We start from the raw sequence: 23,182 nt of genomic DNA on the forward strand, positions 1-23,182 counted from the left end.
CCAACACAGTATGTTTATCTCCATTCTATCTTAACCTCGTTATTAAGAGTTTAAACAAATTGATATAAGCTGTGTTGGAAAATCAGAGGTACATAAAGTGATATTTAACTCCGAATGACTAGGATTAACCAATCGCAATCAAATCCAATCACAATTAACCAATCTTAAGAGGTATGAGAGACAAGTTATTTTAAGATAATATCACAACAGTAAAATACCATAAACACTATATATTATTCCTGTAAAAGATGCTATCTGTGTTTTAGTATTATACAGCCAAATTTGGCAACTAAAACACCGACGTTACCATCAATGAATATAAAACTAAAAGTCCCAACATTTAAACAACTCCTACATTTAACAATGCATTCATTCACCTCGATATCGTCAGATAATATGCAGTGAAATAAAACATCAGCTTCATCTTCTACAAATCTCTCAATAAAATGAATTTTTATTTTGTACAGGGATGCATTAATATGGATCTGTTTAAAGTTTAACTGGAACCACAAATCGAAACGTGGCAAGACGCGACCTGTAACCTTTTGGAAGTTTCCTTAAAATGCATTCCTGTTCTATGATCTTGTTTAAGACACTAATAAACTCTGGGTTTGTTAAGAGAGCATTGTCCCTCTATCCTATATAACTTACACTTCCAACAAAGTCATCATACACACATTTTGCACATAGCTCAAACATTTAACAAATAACCCTAAACCAGTATCGTAAAACTTCTTTCGTGTCCTTCCATTCCAAATTTTACGTTCTTTTATAGCAAACCCTTCAGCCCAATTAAAAACGTGCTTATTATATGACTTGCCATATGTTTAAATTCGACAATAATGTCTTGATACGCTATTCCATTGTTTGACAGCAGGCGGTATCAACCTGTATCCCCCACTTACGTTAGAGGCACATCAACCACGTCCTAACTAAAATCTACTGGCCCAAACATGTGTGGCCGGCTTTCAACACCTAATACTGGTCGGGGTGAGGACTGTTCTACTGTCGGTATAGGACAGGAAAACAAATCACCCTGCAACATTTGACATAAATATTCAAAAATGAATTGCAAGCTCGTGCAGAAATCACAATTGTTCCGAGAACTGCACAATACAATACCAATCTGTTTTACTCTTTATCACAAATATATCTCACACAACACACATGACGCTGGTTGCATGGAGTGATTAATATATCTTGATAATTACACTCACACAAAGTAGCAATAGTAACGAAAATAAACAAGTCACGTACGCAGTGACACCAGGGAGCAACATTTGCTTCTGCAGGTATATCCACCCAAAGTGCACACACTAAGAACAAATGTTGACCTATAAATAAATAACTTGCACATTCTTCTTTTATAGTATTGTATGATTATAATTCAAACATATGAATATTTACCTGAACATCTTTTAGCAATAGTTTGCTATTTTGGAAGGCTACCATTTGAAGTAAGTCTGAGCTGACATTCTGGGATACAGCTATCCATAATCTCTATGGAACAACTCTGAACCAAGAAAACCACATGTTTGGAATTTAGCCGTTTATACTTTAGATGCATAATCAGTTGATTATATAGACCAGCATCGCCCGATAACAGTATGACGTGTCTCCAAATTTAACAGGATTCTATTGCTTGCTTCACACGAAATAACACTTTGTCAATCGGATTTTGCAAGACGTTTAACTGGAGCTCAACATCTATGGATAACCTGATATTGTTTATAACCCATGAATAACCCATGTCAAATAGCCATTCCTTAGAAAAACTACAACTTGGAACGGAACATGGTTCATCTATTTCATAATTCATATTTCAACATTCCCTGCAAGCAATGTTCCCTTAGCTCCAGGGCCCCGTTTCACAAAGCTCTCGTAAGCCTAAGATCTCATAACTATTCTCGTAGCATCCGTATCTCATGCTACAGTGTAGGAGGCATAATGGCTACGAGAAAACTTACGAGATCTTTGGCTTACGAGAGTTTTGTGAAACGGGCCCCAGGTCTGATTATTATATGTCTCAATGTTCTTCGTACAATCAATCATTTTCTAACTATGTAAACCTCTCTTCAAATGTTGGTCGACTACAGCATTCCAGGTCTTAGTAAACCTTTTTCTGGGTACATGTTACGGACATTTGTTAAATTGAAGGATCTTGGACACGTGAGGCCAATGCCATAGTTTGCCTGTACATTGGTCGGGGACGGGGTGGCATCTTCACTCTAGATTCATCAAAGCATCAATGCTGATAATATATTCAGACGATCCGCTCAGCTATTACTGATTTAGTAATAGGTTTCTTTGTTAAACCTTACTCTACAAGAACCTTGTCACAAACGTCCATGCAAACGTATTATCACTGGAACCAGCACTGGATTCCTCCCTGTATCAGCTTGGAGACCGTGGCCCCCTGTAACACGTGACTGGTTGCAGGCCGACATGGTGAGAATGCTTACGGGTGCGGAGGGAGTGTGGTTAGTGAGGCACGGAGACTGACATTTCCTTGATCCTGTTTGTCTTGTGATGAATGTCACACTTATGAATGTGTCATTCATGGAAAATGCATGTGATTTATTAAAAGCATACCTGTATGCTTAATGCAAGACTCAGTACTGTTTGTTTTAATATACTTCGTCAAACAGATCGGTGCTGACAAGTGGAACACAGTAAAACTACATAACAAGTCAGGATTATAATGCTAATCGTCTCAGCATTTATAACAGAAAAACATGTTAGGGATTAATGCCACATTTCTAGTGTTCGTGGTCGCGAACTACTACTACTTCTACTACTACTACTACTACTACTACTACTACTACTACTACTACTACTACTACTACTCTCTCCTCTCTTTCTCTGCTGTTGCTGCTACTATTACTACTATTTAGTGACGTAAGCACGTCGACATTTATAACTGAGCATGATAAGTACATCTAAACAAGAATAAACCAGATGGTTAGTTCTGCTGGTCAGTGTATTGAGGATGCTGATACTATCTGATGGAATACAACGACTCCGAAGGCACTACACAGAAAGTGATGATGTGCACTTGATAAGTATAGCGCTTGGCTATTTTTGTATAAACCTTGTGGCGTAAAAAGCGTCTTACGAGTGAAATGTACCTGTCATTCGATGGAACATAAAATAATGTACTTCCTGATCTTCCTTCCTTCATTATGACGTACGTCTTGCGATGATCATGAAATATTTGATGATTTAATTTAGCAAAACAAAGGATTAATATTTAGATGCAAACAGGAGTGACCGCCAATCACAGTCCGCCTGGTGGGTTGCCCAGCCGTTGATGACGTCACACCACGTGACCTCACTGTCATACCTACATGAGGGACGTGTATATAAGTGTTGGTGCGAGCAGGGGATCCCATCTGCTTTAATTATTCGGGGAAACAAGCACAGGGGGAGGAACAACAACTGGTAAGAACAAACACAAATTGCAATACGTTCATGTATTTTCAAAAACTATTTTTCTTTGCAAAAACAAAATAGAAGCTGCAACTAAATGCGCATTAAATCACAAATATTTGCTTAACTGTTCAGAAAAGCCATTCCAAATAACTATATATTTCTTCAAAGATATAACATGGTGCTTATTCCTCTACAAACAGAAATAAATAAAATGAGGCTGCTACTGTCGTCGCTGTTGATGTTGAACATATGTGGAGCTGTCGCAGATGATGACGAGGGACTTTCGATGTGGGGTTCGTCATGGTCACAGAAAGGTAAAACTAAAACATTGAATCATTCTATAGAAACTTAGCTGACCCGTCAATATATGGTTTAAATATTCTCGACATAAGTCAGTACTGCTCACTAATAACTGACATAGAAACACCTGCAATTTTCTCCATTTGAAGAAACGCTGACCAGTAGGAAGTGCATCTGTTGCATGTCGTGGCTTGCTGCAGTATCAACTGTGACAGTTTGTGATGTGATAGATGGTTCATGTGATATCACAGAGCTAGACAACACGATCTGGGATTGAGCGGGTCTAACCGGCTCCTCCAGTCGTACTGGTAGCCTTACACCGCTGAATGGACGACCCCTCTCGTCAACGTCCATGAATATATGATGGAGCACACAGTGGAATCATTTCGTAAATTACGTTTAACTGAAGAAAACACTCAAAATCAGCAGGAATATGAAACATATCATTATGCTCAGATTATGCGCTTGATAAGGATGAGCAGGAATGTCTGCCTCCTCAGGGAAACTCCCGACTGTCTGAACGACAGAACCTTTCGGATTCGTTGTCTTGGAAGTGCTTAAAGATACATGGTAGTCACTACAAGCAGGCAATGACATGTTCAGTAGATAGCAAGAACATATTGAGTTAGTGAGTGTTTTTGACGCAAATGTGAACAATATTCTAGTTACACCAACTTCTCGTGTCAGTTTATGCTGGAGTCCGATGTGGGGCAGGCCTTTGAAGCTGAGAATATTGAGTATTGGTCAGAAATAGACACACTGCAGTGTTAGCGATGACAATTGTACATACATTGTCATATAGAAACGTGTTTGGGCATGAGAAATTTATCCTGGCATTGGTCTCGACTGCTATGAGTTCCACATACTTCTGCTGTGTGGTATAACGTGTTGTGACGTGGTGTCATGTGTCGCCCGCAGACATACAGCTGACACTTACAGCAGGTCTCCACATTGGGTCACACTTCTACATGTTCTTTCTGAAATATGTCTTGTATCAGGAAAACGTTGCGTCTTACTGAGAGGAATGTGACTTATATTCTTTAATGTTCTTCTCTATAATTCCCGAATAATGTTACGTAAGACTGTGCCGTACTTACTTTCGCCAAACATGCTTATATGAAGACTGAATCATTGTTTATTAAGTCAACGAAATGTTTGAATAATGAAACTGTTTTACTATGGAACATGGCGACAGTTGTAGGTTTGATTCTTATTCCTCCTTGGGTCGTTAGGAAAATTTATTCGCTTTTCAGCCGAGTACGGTTAAAGTATCCTAACTTACCTACTTTACTTTCACATCTAGATGGCCTGAAAAAGCCCTGCTCACCAGTCACATCCAGTGTATCAAACTGGCCATTATATTTAGAAAGTTTCACACACACCATTGCATCAACTGCATTTGGGAGGTCATCATACTCAGCATCTAAACCCCCTCCTCCCAAGTCAGTTACTGCGTCACTGCATGCACCAGGTTCCCACAAACCCCCACATGCCTCAGCAACTATTCCCAGTTGATGACACTGCCATTTCGGCTAGAACTAAGTAACCCTAATTTCTTTACTGCATCCTCGACGTGATGGAGAGTGTTGTGTTCGTCTTCATCGACGGTCAGTAGTTGACTTGGGGCCTCTGAGGTCGCAGGTAGTAACATGTTGAGATGCTGTAGCGGATTGTCGTGACGGATGGTGACAACAAAACCTAATCCCACTAACTCCCGCGATGGACAATACTGTCCTGAGTAGCTTGGAAGTAAGTAATGTAAGGTAGATGTATTGGCGTGTTTGCAGACAGTTCATACCAACCATGGGTAATATTGAGTATTGTTGTCAAGTCACTTTGGAATGGCTCGAACAGACACAAAGTAAATGCACTTTGTGAATTAGGCATACCATTAATAATATTCATCTGTAGATTATGAAATTCCCGACAGGCCAAGGCATGGTAATCGCGCAGGGTCCATATTACAGAATATATATAGGGATGGAATGCTTTGATGTTGCTGACGAGCGTTCTTTGATCGCAGGTGGAGGCGACAGCGGAGAGGTGCCTGGCGGGTTCGGTTACCAAGGGAACATGTACTACGGCACTGGCCAAACCGGACAATCGGGAAATTACCAGGGTTACCCTGTCAATTACGGAAACCCGCTTATTCAAGGTTACCCTGCTAACTATGGGAACGTAGGTAACCAAGGTTACCCCATGTATCCCGGGTTATCAGGAGGGCGATCAAGCCAGGAGATGAGCGGAGTACAGGGTGGCTGGTACCAGGGCGTACACCCTACCAACACTTTCGTCTCGGGTGGCGTGTCCCCCAACTTGTACCAGTACACGGATCAGAGGACTGGCAGCTTTATGTCCGGTGGAGACAGTTCCGTGGAGCAGCCAGCTGTCGTCTACCCGCTACCCACCCGGGCGTCTAGCGAGGAACACCATGTATCGCCGGTCGCTGACTACTATGATTATAGTGACGAACATGTGCCGTCCACAGCCACTACCGGGGGAGACTCGTATGACAGCGTGGAAAATGCCCTCTCGACTGCAACAACAGGACGTGAGTCTGACGATTCTGACGAGGAACAAGTGCCTGTTTCCGTAACAACAGGGGGAGACTCCGGCGACAGCAGGGAAAATGTACCTTCACCCACGATCGGAGTAGTGGGAGGCGACTCTGGAGACAGTGGAGAAAATCAAGTCAGAGTTATCTACCCTGGGGAGACAGTTGTTGGTGACGGTGATAACTCTGCGGAGACTGTCCTCGGCGGCGGAATCAATCTGACTCCATCAGGTGAGTGAGTGAGTGAGTTGGTTTTGCAGATAGTGTGTCGAAGTCCTAGCTTGTTCAAGTCTCACTTATCCTATAACATTTGGTTGCGTTTGTCAGAAACAGAGTCCGTTAATTGTGAGTGTTACATGGCTCATGAATCGTTCTTACAGAGTCTTATGAGTTGAAGATTAGCACAAGCCGAGGTACGCGCCAGCCACATATCTATATATTTGTCATTGTCAGAGATTCTGAAGCTTCATGGAAGTGACACATTGCATCTTTTAATCAGTTTACTGGAATCAGTTGTTTAATGTTGGCATCTTGTCATTCCAGACTGCCAGGAGCTCTTAGAGATTGTAGCCGTTGTCGACGGCTCGGACAGCATCTCCACCATCGACTTCCAGACGCTGAAGCAGACCCTCCTCTCAATGGTCGACCAGTTGAACATCAACGACAACAATCAACGTTTCGGTGTCGTCCTGTACAGCACCAACATCTCCGCTGTCATCAATCTGAGCGGGGACAGGGTCTATCTGAGACGTCAGATTAGTCAGCTGGGCCATCCCCGTGACGGCACAAACACGGCTGACGGCATCAGCGCCATGAACGTCATGTTGCAGCAGTATGCACGACCAGGCGTCCCCAAGGTGGCAGTGGTCATAACCGATGGGATGTCGAAGAACCCTGGCGCCACCGCCCAGGCGGCCAGAGTGTCAAAGCTGCTTGGAGTCAACATGTTTGCTGTTGGCGTCGGATTGAGCACAGACATCATGGAACTTCAGTCAATCGCTTCCGGTTCAGATCATGTGCTGACGGTCGCACAGTTCCAGCAACTGGACGGACTGATGAGGCAGCTGTTCAAGCGAGTGTGTCCCGGTAGGTCAAACTACAGCAATAGTTCTGGGCCATCAGAGGGAGATGTTAAGTACAGGAGTTATGACAGCTATAGTTGTGGGCCATCACAGAGAGATGTAAAGTGCAGGAGTTATGACAGCTATAGTTCTGGGCCATCACAGAGAGATGTAAAGTGCAGGAGTTATGACAGCTATAGTTCTGGGCCATCAGAGGGAGATGTAAAGTACAGGAGTTATGACAACTAAAGTGCTGAGCCATAAGAGAGAGATGTAAAGTGCAGGAGTTATGACAGCTATAGTTCTGGGCCATCAGAGGTAGATGTAAAGTGCAGGAGTTATGAGAGCTATAGTGCTGGGCCATCAGAGAGAGATGTAAAGTACAGGAGTTATGACAACTAAAGTGCTGAGCCATAAGAGAGAGATGTAAAGTGCAGGAGTTATGACAGCTATAGGTCTGGGCCATCAGAGGTAGATGTAAAGTACAGGAGTTATGACAGCTATAGTGCTGGGCCATCAGAGGTAGATGTAAAGTACAGGAGTTATGAGAGCTATAGTGCTGAACCATCAGAGGGAGATGTAAAGTAAAGGAGTTATGACAACTATAGTGCTGGGCCATCAGAGGTAGATGTAAAGTACAGGAGTTATGAGAGCTATAGTGCTGGGTCATCAGAGGTAGATGTAAAGTACAGGAGTTATGACAACTAAAGTGCTGAGCCATCAGAGGGAGATGTTAAGTACAGGAGTTATGAGAGCTATAGTGCTGGGCCATCAGAGGTAGATGTAAAGTACAGGAGTTATGACAGCTATAGTGCTGGGCCATAAGAGGTAGATGTAAAGTACAGGAGTTATGAGAGCTATAGCGCTGCGCCATAAGAGGTAGACGTAAAGTACAGGAGTTATGAGAGCTCTAGTGCTGGTCCGTAAGTGCTTTGTGCTGAAATGCTTTGCTGCCTTATAGGGACGTAAATACTGATATATTCCGAGGCGTCAGTGTGTGAAGGGTTCGACTTTCTCAGGCAGAACAAAGAATCAACTTCTTACCTAACAATCAGACAATTAGACGGGGGTCACAGACCACATGGATTAAATTCTTATTTCAAACTGATGCGATGTCAGCCGAACCTCTAAGGTTCTTTGTAGCGTTGCGCATGACACGTGTAATGGATGAAGGTGGCCATCACAGCAACGGGGTGATAGATGACCCATGCCCTGGTCGTGATCTCAAAAAGGGGGATCAGGATAGACGTCACGTGACCTCTCCTATAATTAGTAACTCGTGATTCACGTGACGACATCAAAGATTTTCTCGTGTCCGGGAATACGAGTGATGTACAGGACGGGGGTGTACAGGAGAAGGGTGTACTGGAGGGATGTACAGGAGAGGGGTGTACTGAAGGATGTACTTGAGGGATGTACTTGAGGGGTGTACTGGAGGGGTGTACTGTTGGTGTGTACTGGAGGGAGAAAACCGTTTATTGGCACGTTCCTTTTACCGCTGTTTCATAGAATATGTCAGTAAAGCCCGCCATGCTAGCTCTTCTTTAGTGGACATGGTGGGTTCATCTATATCGATTGTTACTGTGATTAGTTCGTGTCATCATATGATCTTTTCCTGAAATAGTTTCATGAAATGTATACATGTGAACAAGGTATCGCGGGCACAATAAACAAGTGATATATTTCCCATAAATGTCAGTTGACAATCCTGTGCTGTCAGTTGACAAACCTGTGCTGTCAGTAAGCTGTTTCGGTGGACGGCCTAATTACGTTTTACATATATAACTGCAGTGTACTGTGTTAAATTGTCATATCTCCTCCCTCATCGTCTGTCGTCACGCTGACGTACGTAGGTGTTTTTGTGAGCGCGTGCCGCCATAGCCTGAACCCACCAGTCAATGCACGTCATTGTACATTTGCCTGCTGTCATAAAGCTCTCATAGTGCTGCTTGATGCATGAACCGCTCGTGTGAGTGACTTGTAGGTGGAAAGCTGGTGGAAAGTGCACGTCTGGATGTATAGGTGTAAAGTGCTTGCCTTGCCTTCTGTTCAACAGGGGCACAGTGCCTGGAGGTTGTTATCTGTCTGATTTTCTGTATCAGTTCAAGGAGGATGGACCCACTGGGCCGATTCTTACGGCGCATGCTCAGTGTCTTGTGGAGGTGGATCACAGATCATTACGCGTACCAGAACGTGTACCAACCCTTCCCCTGCAAATGGCGGCCTGTACTGCGTCGGTGACGCCATGGTGACCTTGACAGTCGACTGCAACACACAGGGGTGTCCAGGTATGTGTCCAACATATATCTACAACATATATCTCGTTATTAGCATCCATGTCTAGTGATTTATAGCATCTATTCTAATGATTAATAGCATCAATATCCAGCGAATATAGCATCCATATCTAAAACGTATAGCCATATCTCTAGTGACGTATAACAGCAATATCTAGTGAATATGGCGGCCGTATCTTATGATGTATAACAGCAATATCCAGTGAATACAACATCCATCTAGTGATGTGCAACATCCTATATAGTGACGTATAGCAGCAATATCCAGTTATAAATAGCAGACATATTAAGTCAATCATATCTAGTAATGCCTAAAACGATATCTAGTGATGTATATAGTCCATGAGCTGACTGACGTGACTGTCACGACGACGACGACGACGATGATTTAGGTATTAGTCACGTGGATAGTGCCCCTCATCGTCCTTGAACTACCCTTGTCCCCAGTTGACGGAGGTTGGAGTCTGTGGACGGACGAGGTAGCTCAGTGTTCTGTGTCCTGTGGTGGAGGAACTCAACTTGTGACTAGAACCAGAACCTGTACAAACCCCGCCCCTGCCTATAACGGCCAATACTGTGTTGGAGTTGACAGAACTACATTCACACAAGCATGTAACACCCAAGGATGCCCAGGTATTGTGTTGTCGACTGTGTTCTTGGGAATACAGTAAGATCGAGCTATTGCAATCAGTAAACATTAGTAGTGAGACTATACAGAGTTAAATTGCCTTTGAATTTGAATCAGTTGTCATATTCAAAATATTCACCTATAAATTTGAAGGGAAAGCAGGACGTAGCTAGCCTTGCCATTAACTCCTATACAAACTGGACATTAATCCTTGCACCAAACTACCAATATGATCATTTAGTAAATATTCTTGCCCAGTATCTGAATGTGGCCTATTTGTAACCAGTTGACGGAGGTTGGAGTCTGTGGACGGACACTGTAGCTCAGTGTTCTGTGTCCTGTGGTGGAGGAACTCAACTTGTGACTAGAACCAGAACCTGTACAAACCCCGCCCCTGCCTATAACGGCCAGTACTGTGTTGGAGATGACAGAACTACATTCACACAAGCATGTAACACCCAGGGATGTCCAGGTACCTAACACAATAAACTTATTGTAGATTCATATTTCCGAAAGAATCCCACTTACTGTGAGCATACGAGTGGCATCTGATGTTACAGGGAGTGTGGCTGTGCATCCCTACCTCGCCACTTGGTTTACAACCAGGAAAACTTGAAACTTAGGAAGGGGATCTTCCCAACCCGACATTCAGTGTCGTTTCACCACCCCAGGGTTAGGGTTAGGGTTAGGGTTAGGGTTAGGGTTACCCAAGTAAATGCCATGCAATATATAATACATACGATCTCTCTCCGCTTCAGAAGAATACTTCTCTCATTCTGCATGGACTAATCTGGCAAGTCACTCCCTCTGTTATGTCTGTGCCACGGCCAGTAGTGTCTAACATCCAGGGTTAGGGTTACCCAAGTAAATGCCATGCAATATATAATACATACGATCTCTCTCCGCTTCAGAAGAATACTTCTCTCACTCTTCATGGACTAATCTGGCAAGTCACTCCCTCTGTTATGTCTGTGCCACGGCCAGTAGTGTCTAACATCCAGAGTGCGAAATAACCACTTGCCCGCTAGTCAGCGGCTAGTAAAACACAAATCGGACCAGTAAATCCTCTGTCACAGGTCCGACTGGCTAGTGAATTTTCATGGAGTCATTCTGTAAATAAATCACTCTCTCCGACTTGTTCACAATACGCTTTCTAATTATGCAGGAATGCGGCCTGATAAAAATATTCGTAACATGACCAGCATACTGATGAAGTCTGGGTCATGTCATCATTATTCTCAGCTAATTTTCTACTATTTTACTTAATTCATACGTTCAAAGTTCGGGCTAGTAAAGTATTTTGTGGGCAAGTAACTTTCAGGCATAGCTAGCAGGTAGGGTTAGCCAAATTTAGAAACTATTTTGAACATTTCCGAAAACACATATATTCATAGATATCCATGCATGATATATTCACAATGTATTGATATATATTGTCACCATTGTCGTCATAACACACCTGGCATGCTTATAGATCCTAAAATCTGTGTCAATGTATACCATGTGTTAATGGACTCTCAGCACTAACGTGTGTAGAGAGCTGCTTCCTGTAGTGATGTATCTGCACCGCTAACCTTCTTGTGTCCCCAGTTGACGGAGGTTGGAGTCTGTGGACGGACGAGGTTACTCAATGTTCTGTGTCCTGTGGTGGAGGAACTCAACTTGTGACTAGAACCAGAACCTGTTCAAACCCCACCCCTGCCTATAATGGCCAGTATTGTGTTGGAGATGACAGAACTACATTCACACAAGCATGTAACACCCAAGGATGCCCAGGTACATAAGACTGTCTCACCGTGACGTGCAGGCTACATCACAAACAACCACCCTTATCGTCTAGCGTTTCACCTTCTGTCACGTCTACATGGGTACATATTGTTACGTGTATAGCCTGATACTTGATTCCAAACATGTCATCATAATTCCTATCGCACATGTATTTTGTCACAGCGTGCAGACTTCAGTGATGTGGCGCCACGTTACATATTGTCAGTGCCAGGCCTAAACGTTCATACAAACACCACACGCAAATATCAGACAGTCCGCAACATTCATGAACACTAAACGCAGACATCAGACAGTCCGCAACTTTCAGACGAACATTACAAGCAAATATCCGACATTTTGTTTTCTTCTTGGCACAGATGGTTACATTGCTACCATCAACATTTATGAGATCATTACACGTTCTGTTCCGTGTCTGATTGCCTTCATGTGAATGTTCCCCTTGTGTCCCCAGTTGACGGAGGTTGGAGTCTGTGGACGGACGAGGTAGCCCAGTGTTCTGTGTCCTGTGGTGGAGGAACTCAACTTGTGACTAGAACCAGAACCTGTACCAACCCCGCCCCTGCCTATAATGGCCAGTATTGTGTTGGAGACGACAGAACTACATTCACACAAGCATGTAACACACATGGATGCCCAGGTATAAAATAATATGGAGCATATTTGCCAAACCTATGCTATCATTCAGGTTTGCATAGTCTCCTTTAATGATGTCAGTTAAAATGTAAAATGCTCGTATTCTTGATTCTCTCTATCATTGATGTTCACAGTTGTATATGGTATGGCGTTCCTGAGCGTACCACCTCCGCGATATTCACGAACACAATCGATCATGTCGCATTTACACCTTTTGTCTTGGATTTGTTTTGCATTTATTCTATTTTTTGTGTCCCCAGTTGATGGAGGTTGGAGTGTGTGGACGGACACTGAAAGTGAGTGTTCTGTGTCCTGCGGTGGAGGAACTCTGGTTGTCACAAGCACTAGAACCTGTACAAACCCCGCCCCTGCCTATAACGGCCAATACTGTGTTGGAGATGATAGAACTACATCCAGCAAGGCGTGTAACACACATGGATGTCCAGGTACTTGTTGCAGATGTGTGAATGTAGCAAACACCTGCGTGTAACACACATGGATGTCCAGGTACTTGTTGCAGATGTGTGAATGTAGCAAACACCTGCGTGTAACACACATGGATGTCCAGGTACTTGTTGCAGATGTGTGAATGTAGCAAACACCTGCGTGTAACACACATGGATGTCCAGGTACTTGTTGCAGATGTGTGAATGTAGCAAACACCTGCGTGTAACACACATGGATGTCCAGGTACTTGTTGCAGATGTGTGAATGTAGCAAACACCTGCGTGTAACACACATGGATGTCCAGGTACTTGTTGCAGATGTGTGAATGTAGCAAACACCTGCGTGTAACACACATGGATGTCCAGGTACTTGTTGCAGATGTGTGAATGTAGCAAACACCTGCGTGTAACACACATGGATGTCCAGGTACTTGTTGCAGATGTGTGGATATAGCAAACATCTGCATGTAACACACATGGATGTCCAGGTTCGTTATGTTTTCACTGGTAACACAACATAACATTTTGCTTTCATGTTATAAATGTGTATAGATTGTTGAGGTCAGATACCTGCATACGTGTTATCAACACACTCATGTAACACATTTTTATGTTAGATCCTGGTACTGCTTGTGTTAAGTCACATCCGTGATTCGAACCCACACCCTCAGAGTCAGGCACCTGATTGCTAGCAGTCAAAGTTAGCCATCTAACCCACTCAGTCACAAGGGCTTTTACAAGAGTGGAAGTAGGGCAAGTGGTAGTCTAGACCACGGACTTCTTGTACCCCTGACTTACTCTCAGGGGGTGGGGTCGAATCTCGGATGGCACTCGACCAAAGAAAAGTCCACACAGACTGCATGTGACATGATATACCAACAAACACATTCAGATGTGTCTCTAGTCCATTTGGCGGCAATGCTTTGGGCCGCTGAAGCAGCACAAGCCGTCGTGTTCCAATCACCGACAGTAACTTGTAAACACACTGTTGAAAACGGGAGAAACAATTCTCATGTGCCAGACACATCGCGCTAGATGCTCGGTATTGTGTCTTGTATATTCTGTGCTGATATATGTATATTCTTCTGGGACATGGTTGGGGTGAGGGTTTTGGGACTGTCTCTATCATGATACACTGCATGTCTAACCTTGCGCTGCTGATACATTCTCCACGAACTTTTTAGCTTACCAGTTAGAATGGCGCCTACGAGCGCATGTACTGATAGACAGAAATCATCCATTGAATATAAGATTGCATCTATAAGGTGTTGCCTCTTTGTACAGTTGACGGAGGTTGGAGTCTGTGGACGGACGAGGTAGCTCAATGTTCTGTGTCCTGTGGTGGAGGAACTCAACTTGTGACTAGAACCAGAACCTGTACAAACCCCACCCCTGCCTATAATGGCCAGTATTGTGTTGGAGATGACAGATCTACATTCACACAAGCATGTAACACCCAAGGATGCCCAGGTATCTTACTTTTGAAACAAAACGTCACACACTTTATGCCTATGACCAAACATGTCTAAAGGGATGTTTTCCATATTATAGATAACGCTTTTGATACAAAAATTCAAATATCTCAGCTGAACACGAAATCGTAAGTGTTTTACATCTTATGGTAATAAATTCCTCACGTTTGCCTCCATGACGTCTTGTCCCCAGTTGACGGAGGTTGGAGTCTGTGGTCGGACGAGGTAGCTCAGTGTTCTGTGTCCTGTGGTGGAGGAACTCAACTTGTGACTAGAACCAGAACCTGTACAAACCCCGCCCCTGCCTATAACGGCCAGTACTGTGTTGGAGATGACAGAACTACATTCACACAAGCATGTAACACCCAAGGATGCCCAGGTATCTAAATAAACTTACTGTAGAGTCTTTCCTCGTGTAATGCCCTGGGGTGCCCAGATGGGTGCCGGCATTGTGTATGCTCCAGGGGTTGAACGCATCCCTCTTAGTTGGATGCGAAGCGTGGCATAGGAGAGATACACATAGTGGTACCTGCATCGTCACTTAGTAAAACATCCGTCACTATATGTTACAGGAAAAACATCGTCACTATATGTTACAGGAAAAACATCCGTCACTATATGTTACAGGAAAAACATTCGTCACTATATGTTACAGGAAAAACATTCGTCACTATATGTTACAGGAAAAACATTCGTCACTATATGTTACAGGAAAAACATTCGTCACTATATGTTACAGGAAAAACATCGTCACAAATAGCAGTAGAAACATTCGTCACTACAAGTGAAAGCAGAAACATTCGTCACTACATATTACGATATAAGATATCTAACGTTGGACCTATATACTTTACAGAAATAATGTTGCATGTATTTGGGGTCATGCCGTTTATTTCATTGCTTGTCACTTGAACGCTGTAATGCACAGAGAACACGTATATTTGGAATTCAGAAACGTAACATTACCAGATGACAAATCAGTTGAAGTCCATTAGTGAAACCTGTGAACGTATACAGTGTGGATTTTCTTTGTCCCCAGTTCACGGAGGTTGGAGTATGTGGACGGACACTGAAAGTGCGTGTTCTGTGTCCTGTGGTGGAGGAACTCTGGTTGTCACCAGCACCAGAACTTGTACAAACCCCGCCCCTGCTTATAACGGACAATACTGTGTTGGAGATGACAGAACTACATCCACCAAGGCGTGCAACACCCAAGGATGCCCAGGTATTGTGTTGTCGACTGTGTTCTTGGGAATACAGTAAGATCGAGCTATTGCAATCAGTAAACATTTTAGTGAGACCATACAAAGTTAAATTGCCTTTGAATTTGGATCAATTGTCATGTTCGAAATATTCACCTATAAATTTGAAGGGAAAGCAGGACGAAGCTAGCCTTGCCATTAACTCCTTTACAAACTGGACATTAATCCTTGCACCAAACTACCAATATGATCATTTAGTAAATATTCTTGCCCAGTATCTGAATGTGGCCTATTTGTAACCAGTTGACGGAGGTTGGAGTCTGTGGACGGACACTGTAGCTCAGTGTTCTGTGTCCTGTGGTGGAGGAACTCAACTTGTGACTAGAACCAGAACCTGTACAAACCCCGCCCCTGCCTATAACGGCCAGTACTGTGTTGGAGATGACAGAACTACATTCACACAAGCATGTAACACCCAAGGATGTCCAGGTACCTAACACAATAAACTTATTGTAGTTTTTTGTCCGATCCATAATTCCCAAAGAGTCCTACGTACTGTGAGCATACATAAGTGGCATCTGATGTAACAGGGGATGTGCCTGTCCACCCTAAAGCCTTCATCTTTACACTTTTGAGAAACAACACTCTGTGTGAGACACGTGCCCCTTCAAGTAAAAACATGCCTTGACCTAAACATACTGATGAACTATAAACTGCAAATATTCAGTAATGGATGAAAAAGAAGGTAATACTTGGTCCTCAGTTGACGGAGGTTGGAGTCTGTGGACGGACGAGGTAGCTCAATGTTCTGTGTCCTGTGGTGGAGGAACTCAACTTGTGACTAGAACCAGAACCTGTACAAACCCCGCCCCTGCCTATAACGGCCAGTACTGTGTTGGAGATGACAGATCTACATTCACACAAGCATGTAACACCCAGGGATGTCCAGGTACCCATTTCAAAAAAAGATTTTAATTTCTACCTCAAAATTATCACCGTGTATTGAACTGACATGCCTGATGGTGTGATACTCATGATGACTGTTGTCTGCAGTGGACGGTGCCTGGACGGAGTGGGAGGAGGCAGCAGGTACTTGTTCGTTGACCTGTGGCGGAGGAAGTCAGACAGTCGTGAGGATGAGAAGCTGCACTAACCCCGCCCCTAGCTCCGGTGGCAGCGACTGTGTGGGAGAACCCAGGGAGGTCATCACCCGTGCTTGCAACACACAGCTATGCCCAGGTGCGTCATCCCTACTACACTGGCACTAAAGCCCACTGATTTGTACAAGAACTAAACCCCACTGATCTGTACAAGAACTAAAGCCCACTGATTTGTACAAGAACTAAACCCCACTGATCTGTAATAGCAAAAGTGCGACTTCCTGCCTGTTCCTCGAGATCAGTGTAATTTTTGGCTAGTTCGTGTACAGAGTGTGTAGTGCTGTATGCTCCACGTGAAAGGCTGTTTTATATTCTAGCGGAACGTTTTATGAGATCCAGTATCCCTGATCTGAAACAGTCTGTTCATGAAAGGACCGTAAACGTTCAGCACAATTTGTCATAGTTACCATGCAGTGTATTAAGCAATAGTGGAACTTCCTTCATGCACATGTTGTAATGTGTATACCCTGAGTACCCTAGAGAGAACAAACACAATGTTGAGTTGCCGTGTGTATACATTTGCAGTGTAATGCCACCATCAGAGATTCTTCCAAAGCACTAAACTAGATTTAAGTTTTGATAGAATAAAACCATCAATAATAAATTGTACGTTTTCTTTTCCAGTGACGACTACAGAGAAGCCAGATCTGGGTATGTGTTTACTTCCTACATTGAATACATAAAACACAGTGTTTACTACCTATATTGATTACATAAACAACACTGTTTAATACCTATGGGTATTTTATAAACAACCGTGTGTTTACTACCTATATTGATTGCATGAGCAACAGTGTGTTTACTGTATATAAATTGATTTTATAAACAACGGTGTCTTAACTACCTACACTGATTGCGTGAACTTACTTGAGTACTCAAGCAACAGTGTGTGTACAATCTCTACTAATTGCATAAACAACGTGTTTACTACCTACACGGATGATGTAAACTGGTATTGTGTTTACTACACAGAAAACGTTTTTTTAAACAAAACTTTATGTCTATATGTCCCCAGGCCTCTGCAACGACTGCAAGATGGACAACGGCATCGGCTACAACCCCCACCCCAGCGACTGCAACAAGTATATTCAGTGCATGTTCGACAACAACCAGCTGATCAAGGTCGAGGAGATGGAATGTCCTCATGGCTTATATTGGGACCAGGATAAACTGACTTGCAACAGACCCGAGGAAGTCAGCTGTCCTGCTGGTAAGTGATAAGTCATCATTAAAACAAAGGCAGCACCTGACACGTATGTCATTATGACATAGGTAGCACCTGACACTAATGTCAAGATGACACAGATAGCACTTGATACTACTGTCAGTCTGACACAGTTAACACTTGACACTAATGTCTGTATGACGTATGTAGCACCTGCTACTGTAGGTATGACATACCTAGCTCCTGCTAATGCCAGCATGACCTAGCTTCAGTGTAACAACACATGGGACACAGTTGGAAGGTTGTGGGTATAGACGTCGTCCGTGCATTATCTTGTGTGATATATTCATAGATGCGTGAAAAAGTTAAAAGATTTGTAGAACATGTGTAGGAAGTGTCCGAACTACTAGCTCATTACGTATCAAACTTGTGTCTTCAGAGCGGTGCAACGACCCCATGACGACCACCTACCCCAGCGCTACGACCTGTAGTGGCTACTGGGAGTGTGTTGGAGGCGTGTCCAAGGGCAGGTGTTGCCCTGCGGGTCAGGCCTACAGCATCGCCGGCTACTGCGTCCCAAGCACCACGTGCACAACTCCCTGCGAGGTGGACGGGGGTCAGGGTATGTATCACCAACATCTTGAGTCAGAAGTAGATGTCCGGGTCTGATATTATCATAACTTGCTAATCGCAGGTGTCTGGAATCCTACCCAAGACTCAGACATTATCCCCCTGTGTTAAAGTCGCCTTTGCTTTCAGATACATGCGACAAACGACCAATATCAGGGGACAGAACCCGGTTCCAACAGTTCGCTAAAGGTCACGGATGGATCACCATGACCTGTGCCCCCGGAAGCAGCTATAACTCTACTGAATGCAGGTGTTCCATACAGGGCGGGGTCGTTTCTCCTGACAGTAAGTGTCAAGTTATTTCCCTTGAACACCTGTCAGATACTCTCGTGTTTCCTTAACACACAACACAATATGGCCCCATGCGAAGATACTTCCCTTCTGCTTTTCTCATGGCCCCATATGTACATACCTCCCTTCTGCTTCCCAGAAATAGACCCGTCCTCTCATTCATTTGAAACATTTACCCACACCACCACGGCATCGCACAGCCGGAAGTACCGCAGTTCTCATGTCATTTTACCATATCTTGCCAGCTTGCAAACCGGACGTGTATCTATCCTTCACTGACGACGTCGGCGACAAGTCCGACAGCGGCGTCTACATCCAGAACGATGGCGTGAAGGTCCAGAACGGCGTGGGCTACTTTGACGGGAAGAGTGGTCTGCGGATCCCCAGGTTCGCCAACGCGGAGCTAGGCAGTACTGTGTACATAAGGATCAGGTACCGAGGAGAGGGCTCGGCCACCAGGAAACAGGCGCTGCTGTCCAATGGCGACTGCGGCAAGGATGCATCTATCTCCGTTGCTAGGGGACCAGCGTCAACGTATTTCGGCGTCCGCTCTGGAGCTGGCAAGTCCGCCAGCGTGTCCGTCAGCAGTTCGGTGAGTCTCCAGGTCCGACAGGGATTTTATATCTGCACTAGATACTTAGCACACATTTCATTGTCTGGGTGACGATCAACAGCTATATGAAAGTCGATATTTTGTTTGTGAGCAAAAGTCAACAGTCACTGGATATGAGTCAACAGTCAGTATATGTCAGTCGTAACCAGTATATGTCGGCAGTCAACAGATACTTTCTCACCATTATTCATCAAAAGTCATTAATTGTGTCAAGTACGTCACTGGTCACTGGTATGTTTTCTTGTTTTGAGTTCAACAGAAAGCTCCAGCTGTATTTACTTATGTACGTGTCACGTGTTGCAGACTAATGGGTGGAACGAGGCTTTCTTTAAGCTGGACGGTGGGATGCTGAGTGGTAGCGTTGGATCTTCTGCCAAACAAACAGCCTTCCTTGGTAGGTACTGGCGAGGCACGACCTGCTCTTTCTATGCAAACAGTGTGGCAGTCTCTTTCAACTTCATTTCTGTCATTGGGTGGAGTGATATGTCACGTTTAACTGATGGTACATGCCACTGACAAAACGGTACATGTGTGATAGCTTGTCCCTGTTGTGACTTACCTCCCCTGTTTGTTCTCCAGGTAATATCCAGAGAGCCAACTGCGCCCTGCAGATCGGAAGAGGAACAAATTTTGCTAATTTCCGAGGTTACATAGACAATGTAAGTTGACATAGTATGTACCTCGTGTTTTGTATCTGGAGCGTGCATCAAGTGCGGTTGTTGTGTGCTTGTTTCATGGGCACCGTTTCATGTCTGTAGGAAACACACCAGTGTGACATGTCACAGTACGTACAGTGAGTGACGGGACAGGTTGTCTTCCCACCTCATGCAACTTGGATGTGCTAAATACGGAAGTAGAATACTAGTCGATTACTCTCACTGTTTGTGATGTGTTTACGGCGTTTAATGCTGGCAAAACTTTCTCACTGTTTGTGGTGTATTTACAGAAGTAGTACTTTTGTGTTTGTCTTTCAGGTTACCATCTACCTGTGTCGGCCGTGACCGCCTGGAGACCTACAATCCACTCTGATCACATCTTTGAATTCCATTCGCCCGTTTCTAGTCCAAGTAGGATAGGTGTTGTAGGAACGTTACGTGTATATAGCTCGTAGACTGTAGGGATGCTTGACTACTTACTGTTTAATATAAATATCTGTCTCTTATTTATTTCAAGACGCTAATATTTATTGTACAGTGACGAGTAGTAAGTTACTAGACCACCTATAGATGTGGTCTGTTTGAAGATGCCCGTCTCTGCACCGTATGTGCGAGAAGCCCCACTGTCCAGTGTGTGTAAATGTTCGTGTATATAGGCTGGCTCTAGAACACAACCAAATTTTGTAAGAATGAATTGTCTTTATCTCCGGTCATGCATATTTCGTATATTTCGTCTTGTGTGGTTTAGCGAGAGCCTGACTGCGACGAGACCGCGTGTTGTTATAGCAACCACTGCTTTTGTTTACAGTTTCTTACTTTTTATATCCTACTGTCGGCACGAAAAACAGTTTTGTTTTTGGAATAAGATACCTATAAAATCATGTTGCAAATATTTTGTCTCGTTGTTTTCTTAGACCTTGTAGATGAGAAGTACTAATCACAAATGTCACATCTACAGACACAAGTCTAGTCTTTGAACTGTCACAGGTCAAATCTACAGACACATGTCTACTCTTTGTTTCGTGACAGTTCCCATCTACAGACACTAGTCTAATCTTTGTCTGTACTGGTGAAAACACCCCAGGCTGTGCAGGTCTGGGCAAGCGTTCTGGTGAAAACACCCCAGGCTGTGCAGGTCTGGGCAAGCGTACTGGTGAAAACACCCCAGGCTGTGCAGGTCTGCCGTAACGTCATAGGGCTAACCCTAACCCTCAACCGATGCTGTTTCTGAACACTGGGGCTGTTAATTACACTAACAGTCGATACTAGACAGTCGATGGTTGATACTGGAGCATAACACTGATACCAACAATTACAGTTCATGGCAGCACACAGGGCGTCTCCACTCACGTTAATGCTACGAATATACACAGAGCATAACCATTATAACGACAAGACTACAACTGCAAATACAAGCTTGTGCATTGGTTCACGTGTCGGTTCTCACAACACAGTTGATTCCAATATATGGTTGTGACTACTTAATGTCTGTCACCTGCGGGTAGGCTCTGACACAGGAGAGAGAGTTAGTAGACTGGATAACTGCCACTCCGCGAAGCAGTTTGCTACACACAAACCAGTCAGCACCACACCTCTTTCCGTGTCAACTGTTTTTGAAATAGAAAACACGCGTTTGTCCAGGGCAGGAAACAAGCTTTGAAAAGTTAAACAGATTGATCGGTGGAACACTGTGCTGGAAATTTGGGCGGCAGTTTGAATTTCTTCCTTTGTCAGTTAAGTTGTGTGTGCGTGAGGAGACACGCGCGCCTCTCTAACCATGCACTACGAACATCAAAACAGCTGTTTGACCGGACACACTCTACGAAAGTAACTCTCTCAGAGTTAATGTATGATCTATACTGGCGATGTGAGTCACTAAAGTAGCTGTTTCACTGGACACACTCTACGAAAGTAACTCTCTCAGAGTTAATGTCTGATCTAAAGCTGGCGATGTGAGTCACTCAAGTCGTTGTCTCAGAGCTGAATGTCTGATCGATACTGGCGATGTGAGTCACTAAAGTAGTTGTCTCAGAGGTGAATGTCTGATCTAAAGCTGACTACGTGAGTCACTAATTTAGTTGTGCCTTAGAGGAATGTCTGGTCTATACTGACGATGTAACGAATGCAGTGGCAGCGCTGTTGAATGTCTGATCCCACTCAGACGAGTAATTAAAGCAGTTACTGAGCTGTTAATGGGGGTAATAAAGTTAGAATGTTCTTGAATCAGGCACTTTCTATCCCCACTGAAAGTCAATGAAGTCTCAAAACAGTGAGTCGGATCATACTTCAATCTAGCTTCACGTATCTATCTTTAGTCTCGAAGAGGCACATAATCTTTTCGCTGTTTGTGTAAAGCAGTAAGTTTGTTTAATAGCATCCATTATCTATTGAATGCTAAATTGATAACTTTTGATGGTCATTATACCAAGATTAAGTGTAGTCGTATCATTTGTCATACTAGTACAACAGACAAAATACTGGATGCATCTTCTATCTGCGTGTACGCACAATGTCACCACAAGTAGTCGCAATTTGGTCCTAGTTCCTACTCATCAAGTCAGCAGTCAATAAGGCTGAAATACTGACGAACAGACAACGTGAAGTAGAACTTCAGTAGGAGTCCTCGAACAATATTCTCTTGTTTTAGTTTGACGAATCAGGGACCAAGTTCATTTCTGTACAATTGCTTAAAATATCAACCACAACCTGTCCAGATGGATAATGTGCGCGTTGTTTCAGCCACCCAGCCAGCTGGGTTCTCCAGCCAAACAAACCGCGACTTGTCACTGGGTAACAAGCCACTGGAGCAGAGAAGATATGTAGTGGTAGAAAGTACTGGTAGAACAAAACCATA

General features: G+C 43.8%; 1 protein-coding gene across 2 annotated transcripts; it reads left to right on the top strand.

The window, feature by feature from the left end:
• Nucleotides 1–3,355: 3,355 nt before the first annotated feature.
• Nucleotides 3,356–21,220, top strand: LOC137261170 (SCO-spondin-like). 2 transcript variants are annotated; one of them, XM_067798875.1, is made up of 24 exons: nucleotides 3,356–3,441; nucleotides 3,633–3,746; nucleotides 5,756–6,517; nucleotides 6,830–7,372; nucleotides 9,450–9,635; nucleotides 10,092–10,277; nucleotides 10,559–10,744; nucleotides 11,863–12,048; nucleotides 12,512–12,697; nucleotides 12,954–13,139; nucleotides 14,424–14,609; nucleotides 14,805–14,990; nucleotides 15,651–15,836; nucleotides 16,117–16,302; nucleotides 16,577–16,762; nucleotides 16,867–17,052; nucleotides 17,598–17,624; nucleotides 17,989–18,183; nucleotides 18,578–18,760; nucleotides 18,898–19,053; nucleotides 19,305–19,651; nucleotides 19,976–20,066; nucleotides 20,252–20,331; nucleotides 20,647–21,220. In XM_067798875.1, the coding sequence occupies exons 2-24, from the start codon at nucleotides 3,644–3,646 to the stop codon at nucleotides 20,671–20,673; spliced, it is 4,746 nt and encodes a 1,581-aa protein (XP_067654976.1). In that variant the 5' UTR covers nucleotides 3,356–3,441; nucleotides 3,633–3,643; the 3' UTR covers nucleotides 20,674–21,220. The 2 variants fall into 2 exon arrangements, with proteins under 2 accessions (XP_067654976.1, XP_067654977.1); XM_067798876.1 differs by lacking the exons at nucleotides 14,424–14,609; nucleotides 14,805–14,990; nucleotides 15,651–15,836; nucleotides 16,117–16,302.
• The last annotated feature ends 1,962 nt before the right edge of the window (nucleotides 21,221–23,182 follow it).

Source organism: Haliotis asinina, chromosome 14 (genome assembly GCF_037392515.1).
Source record: "Haliotis asinina isolate JCU_RB_2024 chromosome 14, JCU_Hal_asi_v2, whole genome shotgun sequence".
Classification (NCBI taxonomy): domain Eukaryota; kingdom Metazoa; phylum Mollusca; class Gastropoda; order Lepetellida; family Haliotidae; genus Haliotis; species Haliotis asinina.